This window comes from Bubalus bubalis, chromosome 18 (assembly GCF_019923935.1).
Source record: "Bubalus bubalis isolate 160015118507 breed Murrah chromosome 18, NDDB_SH_1, whole genome shotgun sequence".
NCBI classification, from domain to species: Eukaryota; Metazoa; Chordata; class Mammalia; order Artiodactyla; family Bovidae; genus Bubalus; species Bubalus bubalis.
This window is the reverse complement of record NC_059174.1, coordinates 60,331,405-60,346,244: the sequence shown is the minus strand read 5'-3', so window position 1 is coordinate 60,346,244 and position 14,840 is coordinate 60,331,405. Positions and strand designations below refer to the sequence as shown.

The following is a 14,840-nucleotide window of genomic DNA, read 5'->3' as shown; positions in this document are numbered from 1 at the left end:
TTGTGTTTTTGATTATTCTTACTAAAGAGAAAAAATTGTTTTCAGTGAACCCAGGTGGCTCAGTGGTAAAGAATCCGCCACCAATGCAGGAGAACTGGGTTTGATCTTTGGGTTGGGAAGGTCCCCGGTGAAGGAAATGACAAGCCCCTACAGTATTTTTGCTTGGGAAATCTCATGGACAGAGGAGTCTGGATGGCTACAGTCCATGGGGTCACAAAGTGTTAGACATGCTTGATGTAACTTAGCATGCATTCATGCAAAATTTGTAAATGTTTGTTTTACCATAAATGCTAAAATATACTTGAATTTTTTTAAAAAAAGGTGGATTAAAAATATTTCTTCCAAAAGATCTGTTACTTATGGACAGTTGCTTTTACCTGTAGTGTGTTTATGAGTGCATCTTTGTGTGCAGAAACCTAGGGTTTATAAAAGCCATCATCATTTCATGAATATTTTTATTTATTCTAACCTTTGAAAATTGTTCTTACATATTTTCCATGGCCTTAGATTGGTTCATTTTAGTGAAATAAATATATAGTTCCATTTTAATATATGTATGCATGAAAATGTTCATATGATTTAATCAGTTATTTTTCTTGTATTTTGTATTCTTCACAGTTAGAGAAACTTCTATGAACTCTCTTTAGAGTTGTCCCTATCTGTTTGTCTGTGTATTATTAAAGTTTAGAGTACATAAAGTGAGGTAAATTTAAGCTATTTAAGGAATGTTTGGTACATATTTGCAAAAAGGTGGAACAACAACATAATTGATTTTAAATTATTTCCATTACACATCCAAGACTCTGTAAAAACTCTCAGAAAGATATGTAGTATATCCTAAATAGTTAAAATGATTGTTGCTACTGAGGATGCTATCATATTTGAACTGTAAAATTTGTAAAACACTTGACGTTCAAAAGTAAGTATGAATGTTTACCTTACTGTTGTATTTCGTTACTATTCAAAACAGTCATTCATGGAGCAGAATTTTGAATATCACTAGTTAAAAGAGGCTTGTTAACAATACTCTGAAAAAAATTAAGCTTGTTAAAATAAATGACACTTTTCTCCCACTCAAGAACTCTTGGGTCAGAGTATGCTTTTCAAAAATATTACCTGTTTCCTTGATAGACAATTCATCCTGTGTCATACCAATACAACACTCAAAAATAAATATGCCCATGTTGTTCTGATTATTTTATCATTTCTTTTCCAGATCAGAATAGTTTCTGAAATGGTGTGTGGGTCATTTCTCATCTTTTTTTGTTTTTGGATTACCATAGAAAATATTGCTGTGTAAAAGTCATATTATAGTACAATACCAGTTCAGTCCTGCTCCCAGAACTGAGATAATGAAATGGATTGTATGTATGGATTTCTTTCAGTAAATTCTTTCCCTTTGGTTACTCTGCCTAGTCACGACCCTCCCTGTTGAGATATGGGTTGTCTTCTGACCTTGTGACCATTGTTAATTCTTTGTTTCCTTGGTAGCGGTTACTATTCGTTTGGTTTTCTGATCTTTATCATTGTCAAAGAAATTCCTTAATAGCCTATATATGCTCACACAAAGATCATTAAAGCACCCTTATTCCATCAGAGCTTGGGTCCCCGTATCTTTCTTTCTTTCTCTCCCTCAGGTAATTCTCTGGAGCGTGGAATCCTGCCGAGCTCACTTTCTTTCCCGGGCTTTCCAGACCTCCTCGAGAGGATGCCCTGTGCTTTCGTGAGTGGTACAAGCCCTGTGTCAAGGGCTTTATTGGTTCTCTGCACAAACCAAGAAATATCAGCCCCTTTCTTTCTTTTACTTTCTTATTGTCGACTCCGACCACCAGATTCCGGTCCATTAAAGGACCGCAACGTTAGGCTACAGATCAGGGAAGGTATATATGAAGTGAAATTTGCTTACAACACATTTTTAAAATATTTATTTGGCTTCACTGGGTGTTCTTGTGGCAAGTAGGATCTTCAGTCATCCTTGTAATGTTCAGGTTCTTTGGTTGTGACGTGTAAACTCTTAACTATAGCATGTGGGATCTAGTTTCCTGATCAGGGAAAGAACCAGACCTCCGTGCATTGGGAGCTCATGTTCTTAGTCACCGAAGTCCCCAAACTAACATTTTTTAATGATAGATTCAGATCATAGTTTCCATACTAATGCCAAAATACCCATGCAGTAATAATGCATTCCTCCATGTACTTCTTACTCCATGACTCATGTTCACTGGTTTGTGAGATTCTCATGCTATGAATTTGTTTTTTTCCACTTGACTTGAACAAGTGTCTTGGAAAGAAAAAGTGAGGGATATGCCTAAACTATCACAATTAATGGAGTAACTTCATGTCTTCTTATTTTCTTTCTGCTTTGGAAAATGAACACTCCTGTGTATTTAGCAGAGATGATGGGTTTTGGGAGTTGGAGTTTTCATCCCAAACCCAGGTCTGATCTTTTCCAGTACACTCCATGCTTACATCACAGAGTCTCATCGCAGGTAATTATACAGGTGTTTGTATTTTCCAAAATATTTACAAGAATCTTATTAGTCCTAATCTATGCTCAACTGTATTAAAATTTAAAATACAGCTCAGTGCAAATGAAGAATATCATCCTCTAACATTATGTACATTTTACCCCATTCAAAATTACCTGATTTAGTGACATGAAAAATTTTGTCTCGTCCTCTAATTGAGCATATAGACCCATTTGAGTGTATGTCTGTACTTAGTGGAGATGAGTTTGAGTAGGCTCCGGGAGTTGGTGGAGGCCTGGCAAGCTGTGTGCCGTGGGATAGCAAAGAGTTGGTTATGACTGAGCAACTGAACTGAACCGTATGTATGAAAATATTAACATGACTTGATCAATTTTTTCTTATTATTTTCTTTTTGCTTTGTTTTCTTGGAAGAACTTCTGGGAGGGAATGATTACCCATTCCAGTATTCCTGCTTGGGAATTTCTAGGACAGAGGAATCTGGCAAGTTAGAGTCCATGGGGTCACAAAGAATGGGACATGACTGAGTGACTAAAACATTTCTTGTCTTTAGTATTCTTTACATTGCAGAAACTTGTGAAAGTGCTGCACTCAATATGCCAGCAAATTTGGAAAACTCTGCACTGGCCACAGGACTGGAAAAGGTCAGTTTTCATTCCAATCCCAAAGAAAGGCAATGCCAAAGAATGCTCAGACTACCACAAAATTGCACTCATCTTACATGCTAGTAAAGTAATGCTCAAAATTCTCCAAGCCAGGCTTCAGCAATACGTGAACTGTGAACTTCCAGATGTTCAACCTGGTTTTAGGAAAAGGCAGAGGAACCAGAGATGAAATTGCCAACATCCGCTGGATCATGGAAAAAGCAAGAGAGTTCCAGAAAAACATTTATTTCTGCTTTATTGACTATGCCAAAGCCTTTGAGTGTGTGGATCACAATAAACTGTGGAAAATTCTGAAAGAGATGGGAATACCAGACCACCTGACCTGCCTCTTGAGAAATCTGTATGCAGGTCAGGAAACAACAGTTAGAACTGGACATGGAACAACAGACTGGTTCCAAATAGGAAAAGGAGTATGTCAAGACTGTATATTGTCACCCTGCTTATTTAACTGATATTCAGAGTACATCATGAGAAGCGCTGGGTGGAAGAAGCACAAGCTGCAATCAAGATTGCCGGGAAAAATATCAGTAATCTTAGATATGCAGATGACACCACCCTTATGGCAGAAAGTGAAGAGGAACTAAAAAGCCTCTTGATGAAAGTGAAAGAGGAGAGTGAAAAAGTTGGCTTAAAGCTCAACATTCAGAAAACAAAGATCATGGCATCTGGTCCCATCACTTCATGGGAAATAGATAGCAAAACAGTGTCAGACGTTATTTTGGGGGGCTCCAAAGTCACTGCAGTTGGTGATTGCAGCCATGAAATTAAAAGATGCTTGCTCCTTGGAAGGAAAGTTATGACCAACCTAGATAGCATATTCAAAAGCAGAAACATTACTTTGCCAACAAAGGTCCGTCTAGTCAAGGCTATGGTTTTTCCAGTGGTCATGTATGGATGTGAGAGTTGGGCTGTGAAGAAAGCTAAGCGCCAAAGAATTGATACTTTTAAACTATAGTTCTGGAGGAAACTCTTGCTAATACCTTGGACTTCAAGGAGATCCAAACGGTCCATCCTAAAGGAGACCAGTCCTGGGTGTTCATTGGAAGGACTGATGCTGAGGCTGAAACTCCAATACTTTACCCACCTTATGCGAAGAGTTGCCTCATTGGAAAAGACCCTGATGCTGGGCAGAATTGGGGGCAGGAGAAGGGGACAACAGAGGATGAGATGGCTGGGTGGCATCACCGACTCGATGCACATGAGTTTGGGTGAACTCCGGAAGTCGGTGATGGACATGGAGGGCTGGCATGCTGCGAATCATGGGGTCGCAAAGATTCGGACAAGACTGAGCGACTGAACTGAACTGCAATGAACAGAAACTTCTATCAACTTTTCTTAGAGTTGTCTCTGTGAATCTGTCTGTCTTTTATTAGTTAAAATCGAAAGTACATAAACTGAAGTAAAGTTTCAGCTCTGCCACTCAATGGCTGTTTTTTAAAATATGTGCCAAAAGGAACAAGAGCAACATTACTGATTTTTAGTTATTTTTCTTACACTTTCAAGACTCTGATAAAAACAATCAGAAAGATATATAGAGTATATACTATATAGTTAAAATGATTCTTTCTACCAAGTTTGTGGTTACACAAAGAGTGAAGCGCAAATAAAACCAAGGAAGGTCTTAGAATGCAGAAACTGAAAAACCAGACCCATATTATCTCATGTCTGGAAATTATTTCCCAACCCGCAGCCAAACCATGACATTTTTGGTGGCTTGTTCAGGGACTTGGAGTCTCTTCCCACCATCTTTGCTTCTCCTTTCTCACAGGGACCCTCTGCCAACAGGCAAGTGCTGTGGCAGCAACGTAGGAACTCTAGCCAGGGTTCACCTCTGGTATGTTCAAAGGCCCCACTGCTCAGCGCACCCAAAGTAGCTGCAGCTTGAATGGGTGAGTGAAAGTGAAAGTGAAGTTGCTCAGTCGTGTCCGACTCTTTGTGATCCCATAGACTGTAGTCTACTAGGCTTCTCCGTCCATGTGATTTTCCAGGCAAGAGTACTGGAGTGGATTGCCATTTCCTTCTTCAGGGGATCCTCCTGACCCAAGGATGAAACCCAGGTCTCCTGCATTGCAAGCAGACGCTTTGCCCTCTGAGCCACCAGGGAAGCCCTGGTGAGGATCTCTCCTTTTTGTGAATGGCTGAGGGTCTCTCCTTTTTGTTTTTTCCGACTGAGGACTATGCCAACCAATATTGTGTGGGCACAGGGCAGACACATAAAACCCATTAGGGCACCTGCCAGAAAGACTCCCATGTGTGGATCGGGGGCAAACAGAACGGATCAGGCCACAAGGGCATCTGCCCCCAGCAAGATAACTTCCGTCCACTGTATCAGGTTGAAGCAAAACAGAGACCTTTGTCCCCGGGCTACTGCCTCCCAGATATATTGTAAGGCGGATTCCTCAGCCTTCTTCCCTGTCCTTTTCTCTTCTTTCCCTTTTGGTCCGGATTGATTTACAGAAGCCTGGGTGTTGCCTCTGAGCCATCCCAAGAGTGCCTTCCAGGTTTCAGGGAATCACCAAATGGTGAGTCACCTGGTTGCTCCCAGGAATCTCTGGCTTTCTTTGCCGGTGTCACCTGGTAGCTTAGCTGCACGGTTCTCAGAGGTCTGCTCTGACTGTAGGACGCGACTGTTGGGACGCTCGGCCATTTTGTGCATTAGTCGCACGGAGAGACCACTGGGGAAAAAGGGACGCCTTTCTGTCAGCCAGTGACTCTCAGTACTCCCATTCTATGGTAGGTAGGCTAAGAGTGGGTTCTGTTACATCCCAGGAGGCTCTTTCATAATCAGCCCTTGGCTACATTCTCAGAAACTGGAAAATTTTGACCATCCAAAAGGCCTGGCTCCAATATAAATGGGGGAACCCCAAGAATGGCCTCTGAATGGCACACTAGGTTTTGCCAAAAGAAACAAAAGGACTCAGAATTTCCTTGCCTTTTTTGCCTCTCTGTCTCTCTCCATCAGATTTCCTAGATGACCTCTATGCGACCTTTCATATCCACATGATCTCTAGGAAAGGATTCTGAGGTTCCCTTTGGTCCAGCTCTTTCTTCTGTATTCAAAAGCCTGAAGGATCAAAAACTGTCCTAACATTCTAAAGAATCCCCTTCTAAGGAAGCTGATCTCTCAGGTGGAGAGGGAGCCAAGCTTCCCCCACTCCTGAACATCCTAAAAAATTCCCTTTTGACAACTCCTGTTTCTCAGGGCTGGGAATGACCAAGCTCCCTTCACTCCTGCAAATTCCCTTAACACTTCAGATTCGTCTCATGGGACAAAGACCTCACTTCCCACCAGAGGGACAGTCCAAAATTTTTATGAGCTGAAATGCCCCTGATATCAGGGTTAATTTGAGCATTATTTGGTCTATATTTTAGCTATAAAACTAAAACTACAGAAAGGAAAGATGACTTTTTGACACAGGATGGCCCTGATATTCTTTAGACTTTGGAGAAAACTAGTTAAAATGAAATTTTCTTTCCCTTGGAATCTGCCTAACACTTTCTTTCTGCATATGTTTTTAAAAACAACTAGCTTGTTAAAAGGCCTGCCTAGGGCAAAGCTTGAAGTTAACCCTTTCCAGTCCTTGAAATACATTGCCCACTTTGCCTGAGACCTAACTCAGCCTTGGGCAAGTCAGAACTTCAAGCCAAACAAACAAACAAAAGAGGGTCAAAGAGAAGTTTTAAATCTCAGGTGGGAAACTATGAGATCTCTGTCTGTCTGGATTTATATATGTCTCAGTATGCGCTTTTTTTTTTTTTTTTAAATAATATTGCTGAAGTTGTAAATGAGTTCTAATTTAATTGGCCTAAAGGAAAGTAAGCTCTTACAATTCAGACAATTCTAACTATAAGAGAAATTAACCTAAATGAATTTCAGATTCACATGAGCTGGGAAATATTCAATATTAAATATCTAGTATTAATGTTTGCTTGCTAATCTAAAGTAGATATGTCTAAGAGTCATTAAGCACAGTATTTTCATTGTGCCTAGGTTTATTATAAGTTAAATATTATAATATTTTTATATCTGTTACAAGTTTGTCAACCAGCAAAGTACCTCTAGGAACGGGGGGGTGGGGGGGGTGGGGGGGGAACTTCAAAGAAAATGTAAAAGAGATATGAGCTTTCAGAGAAACTCTTATAAGAATAATTATACTTTAGAAATGTCTGACTAAAACTTTCTCTAGATTTTGGTAACCTGTACTTCTAGGGCTGTGCTAAACTAAGTGATGGAAGTTTATCGAATAGCTTGGTCATTTCCAAATAAAATGAGATTCTGAAACATTCATTACTGAGGACTAACTTCCTGTTACAGAGAAAGTAGAGATTTTGGACTATTCATGAAAAATTCTAGAGAACATCTTGATGCCATCCTGAGATGTTCTCTAGAATTTTTTTTTTTTTTTTTTAGAAATTATCACTCGTATATATGTTCGCCAATCTACAGAATGCTTAAATTCTTGGTTGCTTACAGAAAGTAGCATGTGTATTTTCAGTAAAGAAGGTATGATGAATGAAATTACATTTTATGAAGGGAAAAGGAGGTAGGTCTGCCTTACAGGTGGCTGTTTCAGGATGGGAGAACAGGGTAATGGGTATAGAAAGTGATTAAAATGTTTTATGGAAAGTGGACCCCAAGGGAAGAATTTTTTGCATAAATACATGTTTTCTTGAGATGTTGAGCTGCCTTTGATAATAGATTTTAAGTTTCTTTACCTCTGAAGTGATCTGTTCTAGGTTTACCTTTGAAATCTTCTTTGTTACTTTGGCTAAGTGAATATATTGTTTCCCAGTGATCTATATGGTTTTATCTGACTGAGTGTTATAACCTCTTTTGGTATTTGCCCACAAAACTTCCTAAATGACTTGACTTCTAGCTAACTTTGGAATGCTTCAGAGGGCCCCTGAGATATCCCAGGGGGCTATTAAACTACCTGGGTTCATTGGACATGTTAAATTACATGGGAAGTACTGTTGAAGGGGTGATAAATCTTCTCAGATTATACTGTATGGTTGATGTTACTAATATAGATATCCTAAAATTATGTGGAGTTCATATAGATCTGATACGCCCTAATAAAATGTGGTCAACTATAATTCTACTTATCCTGTGAAAGTGTTACAAGTCACAGCAATGACCAGGCTACATTCTCATTTGCAGTTTAATCAGATTTAAACATGCCTTCTATGGTTTCACTCTGATGACTTTGTAAGAATACTGCTACTTCATGATTTATGGAAAAGATTTTTCTTTTTTTTTTTTTTTTCGGGAAAGCAAATATATATTTATTATATATGTGTACTATTGTATATTTGTATAATTTGCATCTTTATTAAATATTATATATTTATGTGTATATTAACAGACATTAAGGGAAAATAGAAATACACGGTTATAATTGGGGACTTTACTATCCCACTTTCAACAATGGATAGATCATATAGACAGAAAATAAGGAAAAATTAGACTTAAAACTATGTATTACACCAAATGGACTTAACAGACATATACAGAACATTTCATCTGTAAACAGAATACACCTTCCGATAAACAAGTTTTGTTTGCTATCTGGTAAGCTGGTACCAGACTGGAATTTAGTCTAATCTCTATGTTAATAGAACAAAGTTTCCTTAGAATGCAGCTTTTACCGGGATCCAGCCCCAGTTGGATCCAGGGATTCCCTCGGGAGGTCGGCGTTGGCAATTAGAATAGCAAAGGCTGAGAGATTATAGAGGCTCAGTAATAACTGGTTTACACGGGAAATCAATAAAGTTCGTGGCACCGAACTTGCTCTGACTACGGAGGCCACAGGCACCCTCTCGAATAGTGGAAGGTGCCTCATCTTGGGCACCTTCTCGAGTGGGTCTTAGAAGCCCAGGCAAATAAGTAGTCTCAGAGGACCCCCATGCTCCAATTATTTTGGCCTGAAAAGATAGAGAAGAAAAGGAGAGAAAAGGAAGCAAGAAAGAATGACACGGGGAGACCAAGCCTGTTGAGCAAGGCCTGTAGCTTTATTTTCAAAGGGAGCTTATATACCTTAAGTTGTGCATAGAGGATAATAGGGGATGTAAAATCATGCAAAGTCAGCAGTCTTTGATCCTGATCGAGACCAGGCTTTCTTTTCTGCAAACTATACAAATGGTTTAGGTGATTTACATCATCTTCTGGCCAGAAGGCCTGTTAACATTTTATGACTCTGATAAAGGTTTGTCAACCATAAGACTTATTTTCTCTAAGAGTAATTATTTTAAAGTTTGGCGACATCGTCCGAAGGTGTTAGATAAAGTTGCATTCCTACAGGGCAGAGGTGCAGTGGGTTTACAACAAGGAAAGAATTTATTACCTTAAGGGTCTAAAGTTGTTAACACCAAGGCTACTACTTATTTTTCTATGTACCAACTATATTAATTAATACACTTTCAAGGATACAATACAGGGGATGTGGAAACTTGGCAGCAAGCATTGGCTCAACAATGAAATCTACTAGTTCTAACAATTTCTAACTTTCCAAGCGGCTCTATACTATTTGAATATTCTAAGCTTCCCGTGCCTTTTGCGGTTGGGAGACTGTAAACAATCCTATGCATAGCTGTAAGAGTCCCGGTAAACCTGTCAGGCAAGTTAGAGAGCAATCTGAGGGGTTTGGATTTAAACACTCCTGTTATGCCCAGGAGGCTAATTAGCTAGAGCTCTAAGTTTATTTCCTTCAGAGAAAGGTGGTCGGGGATAGCCCCCCCTTCCCCCCCCCCCATTAATGTCAGAGGAGTTGGTGAAAGTCGTAAAATAGTAAAACAGATTCTAGTTTTGGGGTAGATGCTCAGGCAGGTCCGGTGGGGGGCGTGGGGTGGGGAGGGGGGCGGGAGTCCTCACTTTGCGTATAAGGCCTCTCCGCATGACCTTTGTCATGGGTGGGAACTCCCGTGCTGGCTCCCTTTGAATAAGAGCTGGCAAGCTTTCAGTAAAAGATTATGAGTTTCTTTGCCTTTAAGTGATTTATATTCATTTTTAAAATCTAAGCATTACTTAAGATTATGATACCTATGGACAAAGCTCATTCTTCTTCTACAAAAATAACCTCTCATGGTTAAACTTTTGCCATCCTGATGTTCTTAAAATATGGCCATGGTCTGCTTCTCAATCAGGGAATTAAAAATGGGTGAACAATAGCTGTAAATCAAAGAGTCAGGGCTATGGAAAATCCAACATGGCTGCCTGGCTTTTCCCAGCTCCCTGAAAAACCTCATTTTTATTTGATGGGTTAAAGCTTTCCCTGGCTACAGGTTTAATGCCCTCATAATGAAAAACTTATGTTTAACTGAATATTAACTTTTTTTATTGTTAAACTAAGTTTTTAGTTTTGTTAATTAAAGTCTAGTGTTCACTAAGACTCACTTCTGAGATAGTTCCTTCTTATGTTATATTTCTAAAAGATTTAATTAAGTTATTAAAAAGGATATTCTAAGTTTGTTTCTAAAGCTAATCTCAGTAAGCAATCTTCAGATAAAGATTAGATGCTCCATGATATACAACCAGGAGATTACCACCAGGTTATAGTCATTTAACAAGTGAAGTCAGATGACTTGGGGAATACTGGGCTCTACCTAATGAAAGTTTTTGACTTTTCATTCTTACTTACATCCTGACTAATAACTGCTAGCTATAGCTATATTATTTTCTATGTCGCTTGTTTCAGAAGATTCTTATATTACTCAATGTGTGACTGAGCCTGTGATAAAATGCTGATATGCAGTTCCAAATGCTATCAATGATTGTAATAATGTAAATCTAGATATGGGAAGAAGGAAGAAAAGGGAATATTTTCCTAGACCAAGAGGCTAGTAAGACAGGTATGGTCCAGAGATTTTGCTACTCACAAGGCCTGGCCTAGAGTATAGATCAGAAATAAGGCAATCTGTGCCCTGGAAAAAACCCAGAACTGGCCTTCTGATAGTCAGATGTTTTCAGGTAAAGATTTTATGAGCCCAGATTCTGGCTTCTTCTCGTACCTAGAGAAACACTAATGTCACAAACCAGTGTCCGGTCCTGGTTCTCCTAACTAGCCCCTGAGCAGCTTTTCTTTTCTTTTTTCTTTTTTTTTTTTTTTTTTGTTCTGAACAGCTTTTCTACTTCTCTTAATCTTTAGGCCATGTAACTTTAACTTTCTCATAAGGATTGTTTCTTCTAAAATACCACAAATTTCCAAGTGGTCGTGCAAAAATATTCCCTAACACCTAGACAATGCTGAAACAAGTCACCTTATCATTCCATGGACTCTCATCTCTCTCCATAAATGCTCCCTGACAGAGTAGGCAAAGGGAACCCAGAGCCCCATGTGTCCCTGCTCAGCCTGAAGAAGCCAGAGCAGTCATCGCCCCTTTTTCCTTGAAACTGGATTCCTGAATGTGTGAGAAGGGAAATGGGTAAATAGTTAGACATGAGCAGGGTATCAACAAGGGCCAAAGAATTGGCCCTAAAAATAAAGAGAGGGAGGTATGTGGTGACCCAGGGACAAAAGAGTAGATAAAACCAAGGAGGGTCTTGGAATGCAGGAATGGAAAAACAAGACCCCTTACCATTTTTCCCACCCCCATGTTGTACGTATTGATTTCAGGCCCTCCTGAGCAGTATAAATGGTTTCCTCTCCTACCCCATAAGGAGAAAGTGTTTTTCTTACTCTTCCCCCACCCAGTATATGTGCCTCATCCATTCAGCAATCATCCGCAAGACCCCTATCCCCCTCCTTGTACCCTGGCTATGAGTGGACTAAGGACCCCTGTTCAACATCTGTTCTCCCTTGAGTTGGCCTGCTCTTCTAACAGCATCCCCCATTCTAATAAACTTTACTTCCCTCTCAGTTTGTCTCACATCTGGAAATTCTTTTCCAACACGAACCCAGATCACAAGAAAGGTTATTATCCCATTAGACCTGTTAAATCTCTAAAACAGTTCAAGTTCCAACTTAAGTATGAATTCTTACCTTACTATTCTATTTCATTGCTGTTCAAAATCATCATTCATTGAGCAGAATTTTCAACATTACTAACTCAAATATCCTTGCTAGAAATGTGGCTTTGGCCCCACTTCAGAACTCTTGGCTGAGAATATGCTTAAAAAAAAAAAAAAAAAAAAAAAAATTCCTGTTTCTTTGACAAACAATTTATCCCATGTCACACGAGTAGAACACTAAAGAATAAATATGCTAATGTTGCCCTGATTATTTTGTAATTGCTCTTTCAGATGAGAATAGTTTCTCTAATGGCTTCTGGGTCATAACTCATCCTCTTTTCTTCACATTAGAAATTGCATAGAAAGGATTACTGTGTAAAAAATATATTTTGTAATAACAGCCAAGCTACTAAATCATGACCAGGTCTCTGAACTTGCTCTTTTCATCTTGGGTCACATTAGTAAGTCTTCCCACAGCCACATGGCATTTATACTTTGTATTTCAGGGACGGCTGACGTTCCAGGATGTGGCCATAGACTTCACTCAAGAGGAGTGGGAATGCCTGGACCTCGGTCAGCGGGAATTGTACAGGGACGTGATGTTACAGAACTACGGGAACCTGGCCTCCTTGGGTGAGGATAACTGCCTTCCAGAATCCCTTATTTACCCACTGGGTTTTTGTCTGTCATGCCAAGAATGTCTTCTGAAATTTTCTGCTTCCCACAGTAGTTTCAGATCTCTGATTTCTAGGGGAAAATGGGTATTTGTTAGTTTAGAAAGAAAGCCTTCCTGATTCGTTATGCTGGTGACGTTTTTCTTGCTTAATGTACTCTGCCTCCTTCCTTCTAGGTTCGTGGTAATTGTGTAAGTTCTGTGGTATTAAATAGTTGCACTCTCTCTTAATTTCACATTGACACTACTTACTTTTGCCTTAGTACTACTTGACCAGAATCTCAGGATCTGATTGTTAGGTGTTTGTTAGTATTGTATAGCAGCTTAGAATAAAGTATTTAAGGAGATCGTTTTCTAGAACAAAATGCGTTCTCGTCTCACCTGAATAATATTGGATTCGATACTGATGAATCTGTAACACAAATATTCCTTTCTCTGATCAACAGGTCTTGTCTCTAAACTGGACCTGGTCACCTTTCTGGAGCAATTGAAGGATTCCAGGAATATAAGGAGAATGGAGACAACAGCCATTTACCCAGGTAGGTATGAATGGATGGAGATGATGACTCAGATGAGAGGTCCAAGGAACAGTGAGGAACTCATCCTTCATCACATGGTTTTGGAAGATTTGCTTCAGTGGAAATGGTTTTCAGGAACCTGGGTTTGTGTCTGCTACTGTCATAGGAATGTATCACCTGCCCCATTCTGTCTCTTAAATCATTCATGAATTTGTCACCAGTGATTATTTGTCTCCATCACAGTGTGAACTAAAAGTCTCCTCTTGGCTTGTGACAAACTGCATTCATCCGTTGCTTTTCGATTTCTTGGGGACCCTAGGAAAACTCTGCCCATTTCTGAGTAACTGTATGACAGTCCTTTTAAAGTTTCCTTCTACCTCTAGACAGAAATGTGTGAGTGGAGTGGTAGACAAACTGAAAAACTTCTAGGAATACCGGGGACGGGTTTTTGTTCTCTGATTTATAATTTCCTGTCCACTGGGAGCAACACATAGGACCTTCTGAATAAATTTCAAATTCAAGTAATTTTTCACTGCAGAAAGCAAAACCTCATGAAAATGAAAGAATACACAACTCAGGTTGACTTCAAAGTTTCACTTTTCCTTATATGATCTCACATTAAATATCTTTAGTGTATTTGCCCCAATTCTAACATGCTAAAATACTTTATTATGTTCTATTACTTCAGAGAATTTTAAAATAAATTGACATGAAATCTTACCACATTTTCCACTATATTATTAATGGTTGATTCAAACTATGACAATTTTTAGACTATATAAAAAAATCTTTCTTAAAATTTCTAATTGGAATATAGCTGTTCTACTATACAGCAAAGAGAATCAATTATACATATTAGTCAGTTCAGTTCAGTTGCTCAGTTGAGTCTGACTCTGTGATCCATGGTCTCCAGCAAGCCAGACTCCCTTGTCCCATCACCAATTCCCAGAGCTTGCTCAAACTCATGTCCATCGAGTCAGTGATGCCATGCAACCATCTCATCCTCTGTTGTCCCCTTCTACTCTCATCTTCAATCTTTCCCAGGATCAGGGTCTTTTTAAGTGAGTCTGTTCTTCGCATCAGGTGGCCAAAATATCGGATCTTCAGCTTCAGCGTGTCCTTCCAATGAATATTGAGGACTGATTTCCTTTAGGATGGAGTGGTGTGATCTTGCAGTCCAAGGGACTCTCAAGAATCTTCTCCACCACCACAGTTCAAAAACATCAATTCTTTCGCACTCAGCTGTTTTAATGGTCCAACTCTCACATCCATACATGACTACTGGAAAAACCATACCTTTGACTAGATGGACCTTTGCCAGCAAAGTAATGTTTCTGCTTTTTAATATGCTGCCTAGGTTGGTCATAGCTTTTCTTCCAAGGAGCAAGCGTCTTTTACTTTCATGGCTGTAGTCACCATCTGCAGTGATTTTGGAACCCAAAAAATTAAAGTCTCTCACTGTTTCCACTGTTTCTTCCGCTGTTTGTCATGAAATGATCTGACCGGAGCCATGATCTTCATTTTTTAAAGGTTGAGTTTGAAGCCAGCTTT

At 39.4% G+C, this 14,840-nt stretch overlaps 1 protein-coding gene across 10 annotated transcripts in view; it reads left to right on the top strand.

Annotated features, from left to right (window-relative positions):
• The window catches only part of LOC102402095 (zinc finger protein 724), a 56,980-nt gene that overhangs the window by 16,568 nt on the left and 25,572 nt on the right, over positions 1-14,840 (top strand). For 3 of the 10 annotated variants that reach the window (XM_045163328.1, XM_045163325.1, XM_045163326.1), the window contains 2 exons: positions 12,605-12,731; positions 13,218-13,310. In XM_045163328.1, the coding sequence (XP_045019263.1) occupies positions 12,605-12,731; positions 13,218-13,310 (220 nt within the window). Of the gene's footprint in view, positions 1-1,637; positions 1,724-1,747; positions 2,490-4,456; positions 5,041-12,604; positions 12,732-13,217; positions 13,311-14,840 lie in introns of those variants that run through there. The other 7 variants (XM_045163327.1, XM_044931489.2, XM_044931490.2 and 4 more) reach the window with 7 other exon arrangements.